General features: G+C 49.7%; 1 protein-coding gene across 9 annotated transcripts in view; it reads left to right on the top strand.

The window, feature by feature from the left end:
- RALGAPA1 (Ral GTPase activating protein catalytic subunit alpha 1) overlaps window positions 1–20,965 on the top strand; it is a 241,989-nt gene that overhangs the window by 99,727 nt on the left and 121,297 nt on the right. For all 9 annotated transcript variants that reach the window (XM_043550010.1, XM_037900616.2, XM_007065253.3 and 6 more), the window contains 4 exons: window positions 615–767; window positions 3,179–3,372; window positions 3,480–3,578; window positions 3,693–3,848. In XM_043550010.1, the coding sequence (XP_043405945.1) occupies window positions 615–767; window positions 3,179–3,372; window positions 3,480–3,578; window positions 3,693–3,848 (602 nt within the window). The remainder of the gene's footprint in view (window positions 1–614; window positions 768–3,178; window positions 3,373–3,479; window positions 3,579–3,692; window positions 3,849–20,965) is intronic.

Raw genomic sequence — 20,965 nt, 5'->3', positions numbered from 1 at the left:
AGGATACCAAGAAATAATAAAACATCAGGAGGTGTCTTTGTAGCATTGCTTCCCCAGCACAGAATTTTACTTCCCTTGGTAGTTGAAGGAATAAGAATTTTCATTTAACTACAGTTTGCTTGTTCTTTGAATTTTCTCTGGCCCTATTTTTCACATTCAGGGATTTGGGCACCAATTAAATCATATGACTTAAGCATATATGTAAAATCTATACCTGTTGAGAAAAATATTCACTTCAGTGGGACTTAAACACATGCTTAAATGCTTTTACTGAATTGGGATCTTGGTGAAGGAAGGTGGGAAGAAACTTGATTGGTTGAGAACACTGAAAGTATTATCAGAGAAAATAAGTACTTTAAAACTATTTGTACTTAATGTAGACATTTGCCAATTTAATCCATTTACATATTTTGGTATCAGGTTATCACTTGACTGATGACTTCTTTCACAGCACTATTCACATGGACATCTGCTTGTTGTGTATTTCTTTTCTTGGCCAGATATGATTATAAAAAGAGCTCAGGTTTTTTTAATGTTATGTTCAGAAAACTTTTCAGAAGTTCTAAGAAATAGAAAAGATTTTTAAGGTAACTTTTAAAAAATTGCATTTACAGGCTCTGAAAGTGCTTCTCCAATCCAATCTGCTCTTGGATCCCGATCACAGACACCTTCTCCTGCCACTCTGAATGCAGATCATATTGAGCAGAAGGATCTGCAGCTGGATGAGAAGCTCCACCACTCAGTTTTACAGACGCCAGATGACCTAGGCAATATCTGGAATAGAAAACTTTAAAATTGTTCTTTCTTTTTCAATGCAATATAATTAATAGCTAGTATCCCTTCAGTATGGAACAGTCTCATACAAGGCTTTTATATAAATTTACATTGATAGATTTTGAAATTTTTGAATGAAAATAATTTCCTTAAAGTTACTGAAAGCCCTGTGTTTTTTGTATATCACTGCAGGTGCTTATCAGTGGATTATTTGGATTATCAGTCCAAAAAACCTTTTAATGGTTCTTTTTATGTTTAAAATCACAACAGTTCAATGTAATGTGCAGAATTGTCCAGAACTGCATCTTCACTAATACATAAATAATGAAGCATCATTACATTTATATGATGCTGTAATGTAATGTTAGAATATCTGTTGTTTTTCTCTTCTGATTTATACAAACTCTTAGTTGGGGATAAATGGTACCCATTTAATCGTGTGTCACACTTGCTTTGTTGAAATGTTTGGAAGTCTAGAAATTGATAGTTTATGGAAAGGTAACTTTTTCTCTGACCCTATGTGGATCAACTATACCTAACTGCCAAACTTCATGCACAACAAACCCTTAACTACTATGGTGTAAATGCAGTAAAGGTATATAGAGAATATCTACTCTCTTGTACATAGCTGCATTTTCCTCCCACATATTATAGATGAACCACTGACCCAAATTCCAGACCGTCCTCTACAACTCACTGACAGACAGAAATAAATATATATATCCTTTTATTTTATCTTAATAGTGTTTTCTCATAGCCACTATGTGCCAGATTTTTTTAAAAAGCACGGTATCCAGTTGGGGCCAGATTTTCAGGAGAACTCAGATCCTATTTAGGAATCTAAATAAGTGGCCAGATTTTCAGAAGAGTTCAATGTGTTCTGGTGCTGTGAGATGTTTTGAAAATCTGACCTTAAGTGTCACAATTGGAGCTGTGGTGCGCCAACACTTTTGACGGTCTCGCCCTTATATAATTGCCTAAATGTGAACTGAATAGAGAGGATTGGAAATTTTCTGATGGAACATATTTCTGTCAAAAAATGCAAACTTGTCAAAATCAAAACATTCCGTGGGAACATGTTGATTTTCACAAAATTCCAATGGAAATCAAGTACGTTTCTTTCAAAACCCTGACTTCCAGAGGGGCAGGTTTCTTTCAGTTTCCTTCTAGCTTGCCTCCCCAATGTTTGCTCAGGGGTTCTAGGCTTTTGGCTAAGTCCTGGAAGCCCTGACTCTCCCCACATGGCAGGCTACCTAAGGCTCTGGCCAGCTTGGAGAGCCTCAGAAATGTTTTGAAAGGGTGGAAATTTTTTAACTTTTCAAAACACAATTTTGGAATTCCCATTCTGCAGGAAATTTCAAAATTTTATTTTTTTCCATTTCAGAGCATTGTTTAGTTTATTTATGAAATTGTGGAAATTCTGGTTTCCAGCCAGCTCCAGTGTGGGGTGGGGTTGGGTGTTTTTGTTTAAAGTATGGCTCCAGTTGTGTGTGCTGAGCACTTTAAAATCCTAGGTATTTTGAAAAACTAATCCTATATATCACAAATTCAAATCTAACCTCATTCTCTCTCCAAAAAATATATCCTCTGTTTGTAATGCTCAAATAAGAATTTAGATACTGTACCATAAAATACTACATATGGATGGCAGCTGAGATAATAGTGAAGTGTGTTTTTTTTGTTTTTGGAGAAACTACAGCATTGACTATCCTGACTTTCAAACACTTGTGCATAATATTTATAATTGACAGTTTTTAATATTTAATATCAGTTGATGGATATTTGCCATTCTTAACTTATTTAGACTTTTGGGAGGGCTAAGAAAAGCAGATAAATTATCTGCCAGCTGGAAAAGTAGGTTTTGTTTGCGCTACTTTGAAGTGGAGAGAACTGCATCTTGTCTGATGCTTTCAGGCTCCTGGGCTGAGTTACTGAATATTGCCACCTCACTAGCTGACTAAGGAGGGACTAGTGGCAAGATACAGCAGTTCACACTTTCTTCACTGTTCTCTTCCCTAATTTGCAAGTAAGAGTCGATCATAGTAAATGCTAAAGAAAAAGGTCCAACTGCTTTAGTGAGTAAGATTTAAAGCCAAAAGCTAATTTTCTGACGATCCTTTGCACAGGGAATGTTGGAGATTTGCAGCTTCATTGACGCAAAAGCATAAATGAAATGTCTTTAGTAAGGAAAAGTAGACTGATGTAGTTAATTTAATAGCAAGATCAGATGACTCAGTGCTAAGGTGGCCAGCTCTATAAGAAATATCTTTATTGTACTTAGTCTACATACATGCCTTATCCATTTATTACTTGTTTTAAGGAAACTATTCAGGATTTAAATATAAGACCTTATCCTACTTTACCAAATGTCGTTCTTATTGTATGTTTTTTTCTCCTATTACAGAAACTAGTGAATTCCCATCAGAATGTTGCAGTGTGATGGCAGGGGGCACCCTTACAGGATGGCATGCAGATGTTGCTACTGTAATGTGGAGACGAATGCTAGGGATTTTGGGAGATGTAAACACCATTATGGACCCTGAAATTCATGCGCAAGTTTTTGATTACTTGTGTGAACTCTGGCAGAACCTGGCTAAGGTACAAGAACCTTCTCTGTAAACCAGCTTGATAGGGCAAGAGCTTGAGAATGGATCAAAAACTATAAATTTCTGACATACTGCCTCTGTGTTCTTAAATAATTACAGATCAGGGATAATCTTGGTATTTCAGCTGATAACTTGACTTCACCCTCTCCACCAGTTTTAATTCCACCACTGAGAATTCTAACTCCATGGCTTTTCAAGGTAAATACAATAAATCATTCAGTAGATAAGAGACATTCATATAATATAGAACAATGCTAATATTAACCTGTTACTTCATTTGTGTAATAAGTACTTTTTTTTAAAAAACTGTAGGCAACCATGTTGACTGATAAATACAAACAGGGCAAGCTACATGCTTATAAGCTTATTTGTAATACAATGAAGCGAAGACAAGATGTTTCTCCAAACAGGGATTTTTTAACTCATTTTTACAATATAATGCACTGTGGACTTCTTCATGTTGATCAGGTAAGTAGATTTTTTATATATATATTTTTTAAATTCAGATGAGGATGTACAGTATAACTGAAATGGAGTCACTTCTCTATCAGAAAATACTGGGTGGATTCTCAATTAAATTAAGTTGGTAATTAAAAATCAGTACTTTGGCTTGTATCCTCTTGCTGAGCAATTGCCTTGGTAAATCATGCTCATAGTAATGAGCACAATCATAACCTGCTATACACATTTGTGCAGGGGTGTAAGGAGGCAGAAGGTGCCTCGTTTTTCATCTGCACAGGCTGTGCTATCCATATTAAAGGTTGCAGCATGGAGGAAGGAGAAACAAGCAACTTCTGGGAGACTTCCCTTCCTCCCTTCACTGCACCAACCTTTACAGTTGGGCTGGTGGGAAAGTAATTGTGCCAGTACAAAAGTGGTTCAGATTGCTACTTCCCTTTCCTCCCATCCCAGGAGCAAAGTAGGAACAAAGGACCATATTGGCTCTGAGTCACAACATGGTTCTTGGTCTGTTACTTGGTTGGTGCAATTACATGCTGCGCCATACCTAGTGCTTGTAGTAAAACCAAAATCTATCTTAGTATACATAGTCTAAATCTTCACTGTACTTTGATAGAAATCATTAACTATTTTTCACAGTATTAACTTCCATTTGATAAGTAGTATTGTCCCTAATTTTCAGTGGAGGAACCTTTATGAAAAGGTTAAGTGACTGTCAGAGCTGGGTTGAGACCCCTGGTGCTGCCAGCTCCCCATTCTATATATAGACCACATCGCTGACACATGGAAAGTATACCGTACAAAAGGAAACTGTTAACAAAGCATACATCATATTAACTTATTCAAATGCATAAAAAAAGTATGGTCTTTGCCCAAGATACCGTTGTCCTATTTGCATATGGTAATCCAAGCCAATTTAGAATGCTGGTTTTGTTGGAGTATTTTTTTAAAACTTGAAGTGATTAGCATCTTTTTTTTTTCTTCTTTCTTTCTTTTTCTGGTCAGGATCCCTTCAGTGAAGGTCAAACTTTTTCCTTATATCTGTCAGATCGGTAATACAGGCAAACTCCCATTCTTCAAGTACTTGCTCATGTCGATTCCATTGTAAGTGTGCACGCGACCACATGCGTGGCCATCTGAGATTTTTGCCTTAGCGGTATCCGTAGGGCTGGTTGTGTCACCCCCTTGAGTGCTGCGCTCATACGCTGGTATATCAGGCGCTGCCAGCCCTACGCCCTCTTGGTTCCTTCTTGACAACAACTCTGACTAAGGGGTAGGAGGATGGGTAATGGAATGGATATGAGCAACACATCCTTGAAGAACGAAAAGGTGGGTAACTGTTGTTGTTAGGTCTTCATTTGTTTTTAAAAAAAACCTATGAGCTGATCAGAGTGAGGACTGAATTCTTTCCAAAAAAGTAGGTAGGAGAAGTTAAAGATCAGATTTGATTTTTATTAGCAGTCTTTCAGTCAAATAAAAATTTTTCATTCAGGAGCTATTAGAGAAGTGTAGGTAGAGCTTACAAATCCAAAACATTTTGGTACTTTTTCTGAGTTTCACCAGTAACACAATCCTACCTCCATTGGAGTCAGTTACAGTTTTGCCAGTGACTTTGGTAGGAGCAATATCAAGCCCCATACCTCTCTGAAAATACTGGAAGAAGCAATCTTGCAGAGTTAAATGTAGTTGATAATTAGTTGAAAGGTGTAAAGAAATTGAAGCAGCCAAAATACTGCCGTGAAAATCATCTTCATCTCTTGCCACTCAGACCACATCATTCCTTTGTTTGAACTTGTTTTCCAGTTTCCTCTCTTTTCTGACCTCACTTTTAATATTCTGATTTTGTCGCTATCTGGGTGTTTCCAATGTAATTTAGATTTAATTCCTCGGCGTAGTCTTTATTTGCCTGTAAAGTGGTATAGAAACCTCTGGTGCTATTTAACTATAATACGTGTGAACAGTGAGTCCAGGCTACAGCAGACAGCTATACGTTTTTGGTTATTTTCCTTCTTGTAGAGAGATGTAAGTTCCAGTAGTTTCTCTTGCTCACAAAGCAATTTAATAGCTAATTTAGAAAAGTTCTGGTAAGAGAGTGCCTCGTCAGCATAATTTTCAAGACCTTGTTGTAGTAATTAATACAACCAAGGGTATGTCTAAACTATGAAATTAGGTCGAATTTCTAGAAGTCGGTTTTGTAGAAAGCGTTTTTATACAGTCGATTGTGTGTCCCCCCACACAAATGCTCTAAGTTCATGTAGTCAGTGGAGTGTGTCCACAGTACCGAGGCAACTGTCGACTTCTGGAGCGTTGCACTGTGGGTAGCTATCCCACAGTTCCCGCAGTCTCCGCTGTCCATTTGAATTCCGGGTAGAAATCCCAGTGCCTGATGGGGCTAAAACATTGTCGCAGGTGGTTCTGGGTACATATCGTCAGGCCCCCGTTCCCTCCCTCCCTCCGTGAAAGCAAAGGCAGACAATCGTTTTGCGCCTTTTTTCTTGAGTTACCTGTGCAGACGCCATACCACGGCAAGCATGGAGCCCGCTCAGCTAACCGTCACCGTATGTCTCCTGGGTACTGGCAGACATGGTACTGCATTGCTACACAGCAGCAGTTTATTGCCTTTTGGCAGCAGACAGTGTAGTATGACTGCTAGCTGTCATCGACTTAGTCTTGGGTGCTCTTTTAACCGGGCGCCTGGGCAAACATGGGAGTGACTCAGCCAGGTCATTTCCCTTTTAAGTTTCGACTCATGGCCATTGAGTCCTACCGGCAGTGCACTGTCTTTTAATCTGCAGCTAGCAGAAGACGATGGCCAGTAGTCATACGGCACCATCTTCTACCGTGCACCCAGGAGATGTCGATGGCTAGTGGTCGTACTGCATAGTCTGCTGCCAGCAAGATGTATAAAGATAGATGAAGTGGCTCAAAACAAGAAATAGACCAGATTTGTTTTGTATTCATTTTCTCCTCCCTCTGTGAAATCAACGGCCTGCTAAACGCAGTTTTGAGTTCTATCCGTGAGGGGGCCATTCAGTTTCTCACAAAGCCACCCCCTTTGTTGATTTTAATTCCTTGTAAGCCATGTTGTCAGTCGCCCCTCCCTCCGTCAGGGCAACGGCAGACAATCGTTCCGCGCCTTTTTTCTGTGCAGATGCCATACCACGGCAAGCATGGAGCCCGCTCAGATCACTTTGGCAATTAGGAGCACATTAAACACCATGTGCATTATCCAGCAGTATATGCAGCACCAGAACCTGGCAAAGTGAAACCGGGTGAGTAGGCGATGTCAGCCCGGTGACGAGAGTGATGAGGACATGGACACAGACTTCTCTCAAAGCACGGGCCCTGGCAGTGCGGGCATCATAGTGCTAATGGGGCAGGCTCATGCGGTGGAATGCCGATTCTGGGCCCAGGAAACAAGCACAGACTGGTGGGACCGCATAGTGTTGCAGGTCTGGGATGATTACCAGTGGCTGCAAAACTTTGGCATGCGTAAGGGCACTTTCATGGAACTTTGACTTGCTTTCTCCTGCCCTGAGTTGCAAGAATACCAAGATGAGAGCAGCCCTCACAGTTGAGAAGCGAGTGGCAATAGCCTGTGGAAGCTTGCAACACCAGACAGCTACCGGTTAGTCGGGAATCAATTTGGAGTGGGCAAATGTACTGTGGGGGCTGCTGTGATGCAAATAGCCAACGCAATCAAAGATCTGCTGCTATCAAGGGTAGTGACCCTGGGAAATGTGCAGGTCATAGTGGATGGCTTTGCTGCAATGGGATTCCCTAACTGTGGTAGGGCCATAGACGGAACCCATATCCCTATCTTGGCACCGGAGCAGCAAGCCGGCGAGCACATAAACCGCAAGCACTGGTGGATCACAAGGGACGTTTCACCAACATCAACGTGGGATGGCCGGGAAAAATACATGATGCTTGCATCTTCAGGAACTCTGGTCTGTTTCAAAAGCTGCAAGAAGGGACTTTCTTCCCAGACCAGAAAATAACCGTTGGGGATGTTGAAATGCCTATAGTTATCCTTGGGGACCCAGCCTACCCCTTAATGCCCTGGCTCCTGAAGCCGTACACAGGCACCCTGGACAGTAATCAGGAGCTGTTCAACTACAGGTTGAGCAAGTGCAGAATGGTGGTAGAATGTGCATTTGGACGTTTAAAAGCGCGCTGGTTCAGTTTACTGACTCGGTTAGACCTCAGCAAAACCAATATTCCCATTGTTATTAGTGCTTGCTGTGCACTCCACAATCTCTGTGAGAGTAAGGGGGAGACGTTTATGGTGGGGTGGGAGGTTGAGGCAAATTGCCTGTCTGCTGGTTCCGCACAGCCAGACACCAGGGCGGTTAGAAGAGCACAGGAGGGTGCGGTGCGCATCAGAGAAGCTTTGAAAACCAGTTTCATGACTGGACAGGCTACAGTGTGAAAGTTCTGTTTGTTTCTCCTTGATGAAACCCCCCGCCTCTTGCTTCACTCTGCTTCCTTGTAAGCTAACCACCCTCCCCTCCTCCCTTCGATCACCACTTGCAGAGGCAATAAAGTCATTGTTGCTTCACGTTCATGCATTCTTTATTAATTCATCACACAAATAGGGGGATAACTGCCAAGGTATCCCGGGAGGGGTGGTAGAGGAGAGAAGCACCAGGAGGGGTGGTGGAGGAGGGAAGGACAAGGCCACACAGCACTTTAAAAGTTTAAAACTTTAAAACTTATTGAATGCCAGCCTTCTGTTGCTTGGGCAATCCTCTGGGGTGGACTGGCTGGGTGGCCGGAGGCCCCCACCGCATTCTTGGGCATCTGGGTGAGGAGGCTATGGAACTTGGGGAGGAGGGCGGTTGGTTACACGGGCTGTAGCAGCGGTCTGTGCTCCAGCTGCCTTTCCTGCAGCTCAACCATATGCTGGAGCATATTAGTTTGATCCTCCAGCAGCCTCAGCATTGAATCCTGCCTCCAGTCATCACACTACCGCCACCTTTCAGCTTCAGCCCTCTCTTCAGCCCGCCACCTCTCCTCCCAGTCATTTTGTGCTTTCCTGCACTCTGACATTGTCTGCCTCTATGCATTCGTCTGTGTTCTGTCAGTGTGGGAGGACAGCATGAGCTCAGAGAACATTTCATCACAAGTGCGTTTTTTTCGCCTTCTAATCTTCACTAGCCTCTGGGAAGGAGAAGATCCTGTTATCCTTGAAACACATGCAGCTGGTGGAGGAAAAAAAAAGGGACAGTGGTATTTAAAAGGACACATTTTATAGAACAATGGGTACACTCTTTCATGGTAAACCTTGCTGTTAACATTACATACATAGCTCATGTGCTTTCCTTCCAAGGTCGCATTTTGCCTCCCCCCAGTACCTGGCTAGCCTCTCCCCCCTCCCCGTGGCTAACAGCCCAGCAGGAACGGGCACCTCTGAATGTCCCCTTAAGAAAAGCACCCTATTTCAACCAGGTGACTATGAATGATCACACTTTCCTGAGGATAACACAGAGAGAGAAAGAACGGATGTTGTTTGAACGCCAGCAAACATACACTGCAATGCTTTGTTCTACAGTGATTCCCGAGTACGTGCTACTGGCCTGGAGTGGTAAAGTGTCCTACCATGGTGGATGGAATAAGGCTGCCCTCCCAGAAACCTTTTGCAAAGGTTTTGGGAGTATATTCAGGAGAGTCACGAATGCCAGGGCAAATTAATCATTAAACATGCTTGCTTTTAAACCATGTATACTATTTTAAAAGGTACTCTCACCAGAGGACCCTTCTCTGCCTGGCAGGTCCGGGAGGCAGCCTTGGGTGGGTTTGGGGGGCACTGGCTCCAGGTCCAGGGTGAGAAACAGTTCCTTGCTGTCGGGAAAACCGGTTTCTCCACTTGCTTGCTGTGAGCTATCTACAACCTCCTCATCATCATCTTCCTCGTTCCCAAACCTGCTTCCATGTTGCCTCCATCTCCATTGAAGGAGTCAAAAAATACGGCTGGGGTAGTGGTGGCTGAACCCCCTAAAATGGCATGCAGCTCATCATAGAAGCGGCATGTTTGGGACTCTGACCCGGAGCGGCCGTTTGCCTCTCTGGTTTTCTGGTAGGCTTGCCTCAGCTCCTTAAGTTTCACGTGGCACTGCTTCGGGTCCCTGTTATGGCCTCTGTCCTTCATGCCCTGGGAGATTTTGACCAATGTTTTGGCATTTCGAAAACTGGAACGTAGTTCTGATAGTACATATTCCTCTGCCCATACAGTGATCAGATCCCGTACCTCCCTTTCGGTCCATGCTGGAGCTCTTTTGCGATTCTGGGGCTCTATCATGGTCACCTCTGCTGATGAGCTCTGCATGGTCACCTGCAGCTTGCCACGCTGGCCAAACAGGAAATTGAAATTCAAAAGTTCGCGGGCCTTTTCCCATCTACCTGCCCAGTGCATCTGAGTTGGGAGCGCTGTCCAGAGCGGTCAGAATGGAGCACTCTGTGATACCTCCCGGAGGCCAATACTGTCTAATTGTGTCCACGGTACCCCAAATTGAATCTAGCAAGGCCGATTTCAGCGCTAATCCCCTTGTCGGGGGTGGAGTAAGGAAATCGATTTTAAGAGCCCTTTAAGTCGAAAAGAAAGGTGCAGGGTTAAATCGATTTAACGCTGCTAAATTCGACCTCAACTCCTAGTGTAGACCAGGGCTGAGATTGTTCCCAGACCTATGTGATTCAATGGCAGATGGTGAGTGTCGGGCAGGTGGGGGGTGTCCAAGGCCAGCAGTAGCACTTAGCCCAGAATATTGCCACTATGTCACCTAATGGCAAGAGCCAGGATCCTCCTTGCCTAGTGGCTACAGTCTGAGGCACTGCTGCCCCATGGTGAGAGTCAATGGCTGCCTTGCCTAGCAGCTACAGTTCAAGATAATATCACCCAATGGTGAGAGTGAACGGTCACATTGCCTAGTGGCTACAGTATGGATGGGGAAGGAGTAGGGGAACCCAAGCCCACCTTGCTCCACTGTGTTCTGACTTCAAAATAATTGTCATACAGGTGACTTAGGGACTGGCACCCTTACTCCAGTTCCCTGAGTCATTTCCTACCCCCAACTTCTGTTCTTCTCAGTGCCGCTGATCTGCCTTGGGATCCCACTTGATGTCCTCTCAGGTCTGTCTATGGAGCACCTTCTCCTGCTGGCAGTGACTCATCACCCGCAGTCCCTGTAGTTGATGGTCTGCAGTGGCTTAGCTGTGAGGCCCGGTCCTGGCTTCTTGGAGCCCTGTACAAGAGGCTGCTGCACCCAACTGCTCTCCTGCTCCATCTGCCCAGACTGAACTGAGCTGCTCCCTTTTGAATGCTCCCTCCACTGGGAGCATGCCCAGCAGAGGTGAGGGAGCAAAGCTTCCTGCATCCATAGAAGCTCCCTAACCCTCTCCTCCTCAGTGCGGGGTTGGTAAAACCCATCACAGTAAGGAAGATGTTAGTTCTGGTAATCCTATTCAAATCACAATCTTCCTATGAGTGATTTAGCAGTGATCTTAAATTTTTACAAAAGGAACCTATCTACATTTTTTCATATATTGTGCTGCTTTTGATTACCTTTCTTTTCCTCTGTCTTAATTTCTCTTTCCCTCATTCCCTGATGCTATTTCTGCTTTATTGAGATATCACTTGTGAGCTTTGTAAAAAATGAAATTTCACTTGTTCCTGTGCAAAAGCAAATCGGTTCGTTTCCAATCTTAGGTCTTCCATATGACAGAAGAACTTTGAAATTATCTTCACAAAGTAAACAGAAGGCTGAAGAAATATTAAAGCAATTATATGCTACAGTATTTAGAGTCTTTTTAACTATTATTCAGTGTTGCCATCCAAGTGTTCAAAAGTCATGGGTCAGGCCCCAAAGTCCATGGGATTTAAAAAAAAAAAAATTGGCAGATTTTTCTTGTTTCTGAGCCTTTAGGACACACATGGGTCATGGTTTCAAGCTTTTCTCCACACCCATGAAGTCTATAAACTTACTTGTTTATGAAAGCTGAGGTTCTCATGAAATAGGAGGACTCAGGAGAGCAGGGGGTGCTTTTTAGAAAAACACCAAATATTGTGAGAGTGGGCAACACTGCTATTTTTTCAGAATTTACTGTATTTCCAGGTAACCATTTAGTGTGATTCTTTAGCAAACAGTTGAAATCCTCTCCCTCAGCTGTGCTGTAGGAATTAAATGAAGTAAATTTTCCCCTTATATTCTTCCTTTTAGAGAAGGAAATATAGAACAGATCAGTTAGTGTTAAAATGCATGAAAGAAACTAAAGACATTTCATGGCTTAAATTTTTTTCTTAGTGGCTCATATCTGTGTGAGTAGATGCAGACATGTATTGCACTTAAGTGTATGCGTCGCCAGCGCTCCATAGCCAGAGACTTTTGCCTAGCAGTACCCATAGAGGGGCGGCACCATTAGTTTTAGACTAGTTTATTGTATATACTCAGTGTTATTTGATAGTGTGCCCTGCTGATGCCCACACCAGGGTTTAAATGTCCTTCATGTGGAGGGGCGATCCCTAACAGTGACCCTCTCCCTCCCCCCCACATGAGGTGCTTGCTTTGTCTTGGCAAGGCCCACCTTACAGAGCATTGTTCAATCTATAGATCATTCAAGAAGTGTACTCGGGTGGCGCAGGGACCTTCCCCTCAAGCAGCATCTGCTTGAACAATCCATGCGTCCTGATCCAGTACTGAAGCCCTCCTCAGGCTGAAGATGGCCCTCAGGCTCTCATTCCAGAGCAAGTGCTTCTCCGAAGAGGCAAAGGAGCTGCTCTCCATTATTGGTGCCAAGGAAGAGGTCTCATAAGACCAATCAGGACTGCTCCAGGTCGCGGGGCAACTCCTCTGTCTCACCCAAGAAAAGCACAGACCGGCATGGGACCAGTTCTGGCATGTGGGATGGCACAGATACCAAGTGGGAAGGGCATAAACCCTGTATCATTGACTCCAGTGCCGGCCTCCAGGTCCCGAGGAGGGTGATGCCAGTACCAGTCTAGCAGACCTGCTCTACCTTTCCATTCTGTCCTCACCGCTGGTCCAGGACTTTGCGATGCTCGCACCTTCAGCAGCCCTCCAGTGGAGCACCCTGCTGAACCTTTGTGCCCCTCAGCACTGCACCTAGACACTCCCTCCTGGTGGTGGGCATGGAGCTGGTACTGGAATCAGTGTGGGGGACTTTGGAACCAGGGTTCTCTTTAGCTCTGCTACATTTGACACCTCAGCTGTTCCCATGGGGGCTCTCATCATCCTGGACATCGATGCATTTGGGTGCTTTGGTATCACTGTTTGTTCCAGGACCAATGCTGCCTGCGGCACTGACATGCTCGATACTGACAGCACTGCATTCATCGGGGGAGCTGATTCTTGCTGTGTTCTGGACAATGGATGAATTGGACTTCCTGTTGGCTCCCTCAGGCATTGCTCCACCCATGTCTCCGAGATCCAGGGGCTCTGATTCCAAGTCAGTTGTCATCCTCCTGCTACGCATCTCCTAATGAACTCCGGGGGCTGCCAATGGACCAATGTGGCTCCCAGAATTGGCATGTGGCCAGGACAGAGGTCCTTCGCCAGGCTCCTACTGGTCACCAATGCCCTACCCATATCAGTGGCCACCTTGGACTCAGTGGGACATTCCTCGCTTGCAGAGATCCCACTCTTCATCCCATTCAAAGTTGAAGTCACCTGCGTGGTCAACGGTGGTGACTTTGGATCAGCCAAAAGCCCAGGCATCAGCTGTCTTCCTCCCTGAGAAGCCACCGGAGTCATCACTTCCAGATACATCTTTTTGGGGGGGCGGGCAAGAGCCAGTTTTTGCTCAGCCAAGACCCTCTTCCTCATTGCTGGATGATGCCATGCTGCCTGGTTCATCCTCCCCTTCTCTTCTGAAGGGCTTTAAGGTGTTCCAGGACCTTTTACTCCACATAGCCACATCTCTGGGCATCCAGGCAGAGTTCCTTCAGGAGAGCACACAGAGACTGGTAGATATTCAGTCCACTGTCCCTGGGAGCGTGGCAGCTTTTCACATGCCAACTATCAGCAAGTTAGGCACCTAGAGAATTTAGGCACCTCCAGGTTTAGGCAGCAACTGAGTGGGGGTTTTGAGATCTCAGTGGAGCTAAAATATTGGATTTAGGCATCTAAAGTAGCAGTTAGGTGTCTAAATCCCTTTGTGGATCTATCCCACAGAGGTTAAAGGCCTGAACAACTCTGCTCCCATGAAAGTCAATGGTAGAATTTTAACTGATTTGAATGGAGGCAGAATAAGACTTGCTTAAGACTACAGTCAGCATGTAGCTAGGAACTGAACTGAAGAGACCTAACTTCCAGTTTTCCCCTCCTCTAACCACTAAACTACATTTTCTCTCCTACTGAATTGCAAATTTGCATGATAACATTGATCATCAAGGTATGCTACAAAGTCTCTCTTAGAGAATTTTTTCAGAGAAGGATTATATTCTTTATTTGCATGTGAACTGGGGAGTTTTTTATACTGACTGTATCTTGTCCACACACAGATTCATAGATTTAGACAATTCATAGATTTTTAGAGAAATCACAATATGTACCTTATGTGACAGGGTCGGGCCAGATGGCTACAGGAGAGTGATCCTATTGGGATCCGGGAAGTGGGCGGGCTTTCTGCTAAAGGATTTCCCCCAGCCTAATAGGGGAATTTAATGGACCTGGACACCAAATAAATACGGGGGACAACTAATGAAATAACAGGGACAGGGGTGTGGTCAAAGGGTCAAACGAAGGGAACCGGCCGGGGACACCGAGCACAGAACCCCGGACAGCGCCCACTGCTCCTCAAAGGCGTCAAGGGAGTCAGTGGACACCGTACAGAGGAACTCTGCCCGGATATGTGAACGGACGGAGGATCGGCAATAGGCCCCACAGTCACAGGAGACTCCATCGGCCAACCTCCTCACCCTAGTTATATAGATGACCATTTTAGCTAGGGCCAGGAGGAGGTTGACCAGGAGATCCCGTGACTTTGTGGGGCCGCGGATAGGGAGTGCATAAATAAGAAGGTGAGGGGAAAAGTGCAACCAGAAATGTAATAAAATATTCGTGAGGAGCCAGGATAGGGGCTGCAGCCTGGCACACTCCAAATATGTGTGCGCCAGGGTTTCCCTCACGCCGCAAAAGGGGCAGGTGTCTGGAATAGGGGTGAATCACGCCAAGTACACACCCGTGCTCACGACTCCATGAAGGAGCTGCCAACTGATATCCCCGGCGGGCCTCGGGACCAAGGTGGAATATAGGCTGGCCCACTGAGGCTTCTCGCCCTCCAGAGGTGGCAGGAGGTCCCGCCATTTTGTATCGGGGTGGGACGCGAGGATGAGGACGTGAAGCATACGGAGCACGAGCTTGTATAGATGTTTCCTTGGCGCAGTCTGGAAGCAGACCAGCTGCAGCTAGTGCAGCCAGCTCACGGTGAAGGGGCGGGGGGGTCGTTTGGGTCCACGGGGCAGGGGCCCAATGGAAAGGTCCGGTGGGCCTGTGGTGGAGGGTGGGCGGGGCGGTCGTTTGGGTCCACGGGGCAGGGGCCCAATGGAAAGGTCCGGTGGGCCTGCGGTGGAGGGTGGGCGGGGCGTGCTATTGTGCAGGACCCGGTCGAGGTAAACCCGAGCAGTGGGCGGCAAAGCAGCCCTCACCACCTGAAGTACGCTCCGGGGAGTACGAGGTCTGGAGAGCCCCATGCGCTGAGCGAGCGTCAGGGGATCCAGCCAGTCTCCCCGGTCGTAGTCCAGGAGTTCTCCGACTCTTGTGACTTCTGCCAGGACCAACCTCTGGCGCACCAAGGGGAACTCCGCCACCTGCACGCGGAGCTGGGGTTGTGTAGCAGGGGCTCTGCAAGGAGATCTGCCCCCTCAGTGGCCACCATGGACCTGGTCGTTGAAAACAGTTTCCAGGTCCAGAGGAGGTCCTGGTAGAAGACCGGCAGACCGGAGAGGTCTTGCAGAAGACCTCTTGGATGGAGATAAAGGAGCTGCCAGTTGTATCGGAGCCCTCGGAAGCGGTGCAGGAAGGCAAGCGCCAGTATGCTCCATGCCGGACTATCTGCACCATAAAGGAGCCTCTGCAGGGCCTGGAGGCGGAAGACATGGACCTGAGTATGCAGACACTTCAGGCCCTGCCCTCCCTCCTCCAGGGGTAGATGGAGAACCCCTGCAGGGACCCAGTGCAGTCTTGACCAAAAGAACTCCAGAATCGATGTCCGGAGGTTGGCCAGGAAACCCGGAGCTGGGACCAGGGTGTTGAGCCGGTACCAGAGCATGGACAGGACTAATTGATTAAGCACCAGCACTCTCTCTCGAAGAGAGAGGCTCCCGAATAGTCCTGTCCATTTCCGGAGCCGCTCTATCACCCTGCCCTCTAAATCGTGCCAGTTCTCCAGCGGAGAGGGATGCATCGCAGAAAGGTAAACGCCGAGATAAAGCAGCAGACCCGCGCTCCACCGGATGGCCTGAAGCGCAGGTGGGAGGGAGCTCGCCTGCCAGCCGTCCCCAACCACCAGGCCAGAGCTCTTGACCAAGTTGACCCGGGCGGAGGAGGCTGCCGAATAGATAGCCTTGCAAGCCTCCACCCGCGCCAAGTCGCCCGGGTCCTGGACCACGAGGAGCACATCATTGGCATACACCGACAGGACCAGCCGCAGCTCCGGCTCCCGCAGCACCAACCCTGTCAACCTCCTGTGGATGAGACAGAGGAAGGGCTCGATCGCCAGAGCATACAGCTGGCCCGAGAGGGGGCACCCCTGCCGTACTCCTCACCCGAAGCTGACCGGTTCCGTCAGGGTCTAGTTGAGCCTGACCAGACACTCTGTGGAGGTGTAGAGCACCCGGAGAAAACCCGCAAACTGGGGTCGGAAGCCAAATGCTTGCAGAGTGCTCAGGAGATACCCGTGGTCCACCCTGTCAAATGCCTTCTCCTGATCCAAGGACAGGAGGGCGAACAACTGACCATCCCTACACCCAAGTTCCAAAAGTCCTGGACCAGATATAGGTTGTCAAAGATGCTGCGGCCCGGGACAGTGTAGGTCTGGTCTGGTGGACCACGTCCGCCAGCATGGACCCTAGCCGCAGCGAGATTGCTTTTGCCACGACTTTGTAGTCCGTGCTGAGGAGCAAGATGGGACGCCAATTTCGTAAATCGCGGAGGTCCCCTTTTTTTGGCAATAAGGCGAGCATGGCTCGCCTGCACGAAAGAGGGAGGACCCTGCTCTGCAAAGACTCGGCCCAGACGGTGACTAGGTCTGGGCCAAGGACGTCCCAGAACACGCGGTAGAACTCCACGATCAGCCTGTCCATGCCCGGAGATTTATTGGTGGGCATGCGATGGAGGGCTTCCAAGAACTCAGCCAGAGTGAGAGGCAGCTCTAGCCAGTCTCGGTCGCCTGCGCTGACAGTAGGGAGCTCCTCCCAGAGCACTCTGCAAGCGTTAGGATCGGTCAGATCTGGGGAGAAAAGGCTTGCGTAGAAGGCTCTCGCCCTCCCGCACATCTCCACCAGATCCGTGATGGGGGTGCTGTCTTCTGCCAGAAGGCAGGTGACGTGTTTCTTGGCTCCCCTCCTTTTCTCCAGGGCATAGAAGAAGCGGGAGTTGCAATCCATCTCCTGAAGGAGACGGATGTGGCATCGAACAAAGGCGCCCCGGGCCCGATGATCTTCGAGGGCCCGGAGCTCCTCCCGCTTCTCCCGGCATGCTTCGCAGAGGGGCGGATCCTCGGGGCTGGCAGCCAGATGCCTCTCCAGCTCTAAGACCTCCCTTTCCAACTGCTCTATCGCTGCATCCCTCCATTGGCTGGCGCCCCAGGTATAGTCATGGCGGAAAAGCCGGGCGCGCACCTTCCCCAGGTCCCACAACTACCGCGCTGAGGGAAAGTTACGCCGCTGTCCTCTCCAGGCCAGCTAGAACTCCCGGAAGGACGTCACGAAGCCCACATCCTCCAACAAGCTGTTGTTGAAATGCCAATAGGCCGTCCCTGGCCTCTCCGCGCAGAGGGAGGCTGTCATGGTGGCTAAACGATGGTCAGAGAATGGGGCCAGCCGGATGCTGGAGGAGTGTGCTCATGAAAGGTGGAAGCGTGATAAATAAATGCGGTCCAACTGGGGGTGGCGCGACCAATGAGCCTCCACCCGGACAAAGGTGAACGTGGAAATGTCATCTGGGTGGTGGTCGCGCCAGACGTCCACCAGGGAGTGATGTTCCACTATCTCCCAGAGGATGTCCGCGGCGGCCGGGCACTGCTCGGTCCGTGAGCCGTCCCGCTTCTCGAGGGTGGTGTTGAAGTCCCCGCCCAGGACCAGGCACTCATGAGGCTCCAAGGCGCCGAGGAAGGCGGACACCTGCCGATAGAATTGCAGCCGCTCCAGGCTCGATGTCGGGATATAGACGTTAACAAGGCTGACCACAAGCCCCTCCATACGGACCCGCAGGTGCAGCAGGCGGCCTGGCACAGCCTCGGCGACCCCCAGCACCTCGGGCCGTAGGTCGGGGGAGAACAGGGTCGCCACTCCAGCCCTACGAACTGTGAGATGGCTAAAGTAGACCCTGTCCCCCCAGTCCAGCCGCCAGCTGTCTTCGGCAGCCGGATCCATATGGGTTTCCTGCAGGAAAACCACAGAGTACCCCCCCTCCCGAAGGAAGGAGAGCACTTGGGACCTGCGGAGACCCGTCCTACAGCCCCGGGTGTTCAATGTTACGATGACCAATGGTGCCATGAGGAGGGCTGGGGGGGATCCTCGGCGGCAGGGACGCTCGCAGCCCCCATTGGGCCCTGCAGCAAACCGTGACCTACCCCGTAGGTGAGCAACGAGTCACGGAAGCCGTGGACCTGCTGGTAGGCCGCGGCGGCCTGCTTCTCGGTCCTTTTACCCTCCCCCATAAGGGCCCTTGCAGCCCAGAGGATCTGATGAAAGTCCCCCCATTGCTGGAGAGCAAGCTGTACCTTGTTGCGGGAGCCACGGACGTCTTCTAGAAACTCCTGCAGCTCCTCTCGCAGTGCATGGGGGGGTGGGATTACTGACTCCTGGTTATCCCCGGACGGGGCCCCTGGCACGGCCCCGTGGCCCACCGAGATGGTCAGGCAAGGTGCGGATCCCCGATGTGGCGCCCAATGGGTTGGCACCACGCGGCCCGCCTCGAACTCTGGGGCAATAGGGGGCAGCGGAGGGAAGATAGCAGCCCCTAGTGGGTCGGGACAGGGAAACACAAAGACCGCTCCCTGGGGGTCATTTACCGCAAATGGGAAGGAGACAGCCCTAGGGGCGGCAGTAACATTGCGGGAGGTGGAGGAGTTAGGGACAGGGTCGGCATCAGGGGCAGGGCCGCGGTTCGGGACGGGGTGGGGCAGAGGCGAGATTCTGAGCTCCAGAAGCCGAGCAACTGGGCAGTGGCACTTCTCGGTCAGGCTCAAGGGTTGGGGGTGTGGGGAGGGGGCTCTCAGCGATGCCGGGCTCAGGCTTTTTGGTGGGTTTGGCAGCCACGGCATCAGGAGGTGGACTGTCTTCTATAGAGCCCCCGCCCGGGAAGGAGGTTGATTGCTCCACACCAACGAGGGGTGCCCCTGGTGGCTTGGGTCCCAGTCGCGTGCCACTGGCTGTCGCCTCAACAGGCTTGGTGGCCATCAGCGGGATGCCTTCTGCGGCTGGGTTGATGGAGGAGTACAGGGGCTCCTCAGAGGTGGGACCCTCTGTTAGGGGGAGGGAGCATGGGGAAAGGGGGGCTGGAGTGAGGTCGCCCAGATCGAGGCCCGCTGGCAAAGTGTCGTCCTCCCCCTGGGCGACCAGGGTCAGACCCAGGGCCTTGATCTCCTCATATATGGAGGGGAGATGGCTTTCCACCACCCCGGGTTTCTCCCCGCTGGCACCCGAAGCGACGGTCGCCTTGGGGCTCACAGGGGCTTCAGAGGGTACCAGGGCAGGATGGGGTCCCTTGGAGGGGAGGGACTCCCGTGGAGGGGAGATGCTACCTTCCGGTGCTGCCACGTCTTCCCCAGCCGGCACTGGTGGATGAAACACACCCATAGGCAAAGCGGAAGGCTCGGCATCGGTGCCACGCATCCTGGTCTTCCAGGGGGCCTCCGCATCAGATGGAAGGAGCAGAGCTTGAGTTTTCCGCTTGCCCCACTTCCCCTGTACTAGGGCCCAGCCCTCCATGGCATCATCTGGGGGCTGGCTCTCAGGGGTCGGGTCAGGGACTCAGGGGGGTAACAGTGGGGCAGCACAAGGGAGGGAAGATTCCCCCTTGGGCGGGCCCTCTCCCATGCCTGGCGTTGTCCCTGCCGCACCCTCCTCCACAGGCCCTGCCAGATTGTGTGCAGTGGAGGCGGGGCTCTCCCGCTCGTCGGGGCATAGTGGGGGAGGTGCCCCTTGGGCCTGAGCGGGAGCAGTGGTGGACTGGGGAGGAGGGGTGGCTTCGGGCGCCGGGCAGCCAGGGGCACTGGCGATGATGGGGCCGGCACCCTGCCGGGGCTTCGGGGTCCCGGATGCCCCCCCTTGCCGGGCCAAGGGGCAGTCCCTCCGGACGTGCCCCATCGCCCGGCAGAGGGAGCACCGGGCCTTCCCCATGGAGTAGTGCACCCATTAACGGGCCACCTGGTAGGGAACCAGGAATGACCCCTTGAGCGCCTCTCCCTCATGCGCCAACCTCGCCAACGCCCGCACGTAGGTCTACGTGGGGCGAGGCAGGCACCAGGAGGCAACGGACGCCATGCTTCCTGGTCAAGGTCAGGAAGGGGCCCCGGCCGCTATAGATGGTAGTGGAGGCGGTGGGCGGGAAAGATGATGTAGCGGCAAGCAGGGGGGCTGCCGCCACCTGGGCGTACGCCCTGGAGGCCGGAGGAGGGGCACCCACCGAGCTGGTGGAGGGAACAGCGGGGAGGGATGCTGTGGCCAGTGGCGGGCAGCCCTTGCCATGGAGGGCTTGGTCTTTTTTGCGGGGCCCTTCCCCTTCTTCTTACCCTGGCCCTTGCCGCCGGCTGGGGGGCTTCCCCAGAGTCGGAGGGGGTGAGGGACGTGGCAGTAGCGGAGGTCATCCCGGTGTCCACCGCTGCTGGTGGCCCAGCAGGGGCAATAGCAGGTGGTTCGGCTGTGGCAGCGGAGGTAGAGGCTCGGG

The sequence above is a fragment of the Chelonia mydas genome, chromosome 6, assembly GCF_015237465.2.
Source record: "Chelonia mydas isolate rCheMyd1 chromosome 6, rCheMyd1.pri.v2, whole genome shotgun sequence".
Lineage (NCBI taxonomy): Eukaryota > Metazoa > Chordata > Testudines > Cheloniidae > Chelonia > Chelonia mydas.
Note: the sequence above shows the minus strand (reverse complement) of the source record. Positions and strands in the feature narration are given on the sequence as shown.